This window comes from Notothenia rossii (assembly GCF_949606895.1).
Source record: "Notothenia rossii genome assembly, chromosome: 1".
NCBI lineage: Eukaryota > Metazoa > Chordata > Actinopteri > Perciformes > Nototheniidae > Notothenia > Notothenia rossii.
Window position 1 is genome coordinate 1,197,018 of NC_136912.1, and position 2,110 is coordinate 1,199,127.

General features: G+C 35.8%; 1 protein-coding gene across 1 annotated transcript in view; it reads left to right on the forward strand.

The window, feature by feature from the left end:
• baiap2l2b (BAR/IMD domain containing adaptor protein 2 like 2b) overlaps nt 1–626 on the forward strand; it is a gene marked incomplete at its 5' end in the record, with an annotated part of 37,322 nt that extends 36,696 nt beyond the window's left edge. Inside the window, one exon of the mRNA XM_079659516.1 lies at nt 364–626. Within this exon, the coding sequence (XP_079515642.1) occupies nt 364–439 (76 nt within the window). The 3' untranslated portion in view covers nt 440–626. The remainder of the gene's footprint in view (nt 1–363) is intronic.
• Nucleotides 627–2,110: the final 1,484 nt, after the last annotated feature.

Sequence of the window (2,110 nt, forward strand, 5' to 3'; positions counted from 1 at the left end):
GTGCGTGCGTGTGTAAGTTAAAGTGTGACTCATAAGTCACATAAACCTGTTCGTATCCTCATAAGTAGTATTAAAATCAGGTTTCCGCAAAATATAGCATTAGACAAATCTCAATAGATGGATGTCTTCCAGGAAGCATGGATATGAAATACTTTGATTCCCAGGTCCCTAGGGCCTTTGGAAAAGCATGTCCCCATTTATCACGTTTTTTTCACAAGTCCTGATATGTCCTATAAACATGTATGTATGTGTGTGTGTGTGTGTGTGTGTGTGTGTGTGTGTGTGTGTGTGTGTGTGTGTGTGTGTGTGTGTGTGTGTGTGTGTGTGTGTGTGTGTGTGTGTAACACTGTGTTCTTGTTTCAGAGGCACCAACCCTTTTGCCACGGTGAAGCTGCGACCCACCACCACCAACGACAGATCCTCTCCTCACATCCACTGATGTGTAACTGTATAAACACAAGGTTTCTGTTTCAGAATAATGAAATAACTCCTGAAGTGTTACAAGGTGTTCAGCCACAGGGGGAGGTTTGTGAGTTTTTTTTTTACAGTTTTAGATGTTTGTTATTTTACTAAGAGTTGAAGTGATACTGTAGGACAGGGGTGCCCACACTTTTTTGGCTGGTGAGCTACTTTTGAAATGACCAGCTCACCGAGGTCTACCAACCAAATATAAAATCCCAAATTGCAAGGGTTGCTGAATAACACGTTTTATTTATACATGGGATAACTACAATAGGGCTGCAACAAACGACTAATTTGATATCGATTAATCTATCGGTTAATGAAACGATTAATCGACTATTCGGACTACTGCTGTGTGCCTTGCACAATTTCTCAAACGCTCTGATTTAGCCATCAACTTTTAGATTTAGCTTGAGGTTGTTTTAGGCATGTGGAAACTAACAATGAAGACAATAAAGATGAATACTTGATTCAAAAATACATATTATTAAATTAACTTAACAAATTGTGAACAAAATTAACATAGCTTTTTATTAATTAAATAAATAGTATTTCACATCAAAAGAAACAACAATGTTTTAACAAATCATATTAAATCATCTGATGACAGAACTGTAAACAGAATAGCTGAAACTTTAACAAAATAAATAACTCAGTTACCTCTAATCATTAACCCATTGTGTAATAATAATTTGGTTGACTCCGTGTGTAATGACGTGGAAACCTTACCAAATGATTATAGACACAAATCGAGCGCAAAGATAAATAAAATGACTACAAAGAGACACAACACATCTTCAAAAGTACACACGTTGACATCAAAGGGACATAAAACGACAACTTAAGTGTCAAAACAACTACAAAGACATAAACTGACTACAAAGGAACCCAAAAGACGAACACCTCTTGCTCCCGGAGGTCAGGTTGTGGATATTTACTCACTTTATGTATCGTGCTCTCATTCATTCATCATTTCAGGAACAAATGTGTCTCAAATCTGTTTCTTAATGTGAATCCAAACATAACGTCACTATAGGACAAGTTGGTAGTGAGAATGTGTTGACTACACCGGTGATTGTTGTTAGCATCTGCTGGTTAGCTAGCTGCGCTAACGGATACAAGGAGCTGTTCTCTCCTGTCAGACTGAGAGGCTCAGTGAGGTAAAGGACTCTTGAGTGTTTAGATAGTTAACTTTAGTCTAAGTTATCTCAGCGGGTCTCAAACGGTTTGACCACAATTTATGTAAACACATATTTCCAAGGCACTCCTTTATAATTATTAGGATAAATAAAAACAGGTTTGAAATCATTCCAATGTATACTATAGGACAGTAAACCAGAAAAATCGTTTAAAACTGGAGAGATTAAAAAATATGCATAAATAAATAAATGTTAATTAGGTAAAATAAGATATGAATGAACAACACAAATAAAATATGTTGCTTTTATTTGTTATCGGCTGGTAGGTTATTGGTTATGTTCCCATACTTATTTGAATATTACAAAGTAATAAATAGTGAAGGAATTATTGAGTTATGTCAAAAATCACATTGAGTTTTGATCCCAATTTGAATCACTTATTCCTTCAGTCAAAAAGTGGAAGTTCATCATAATTGCTTTGGGTTTATAATACGGTTACAGGGCATGCA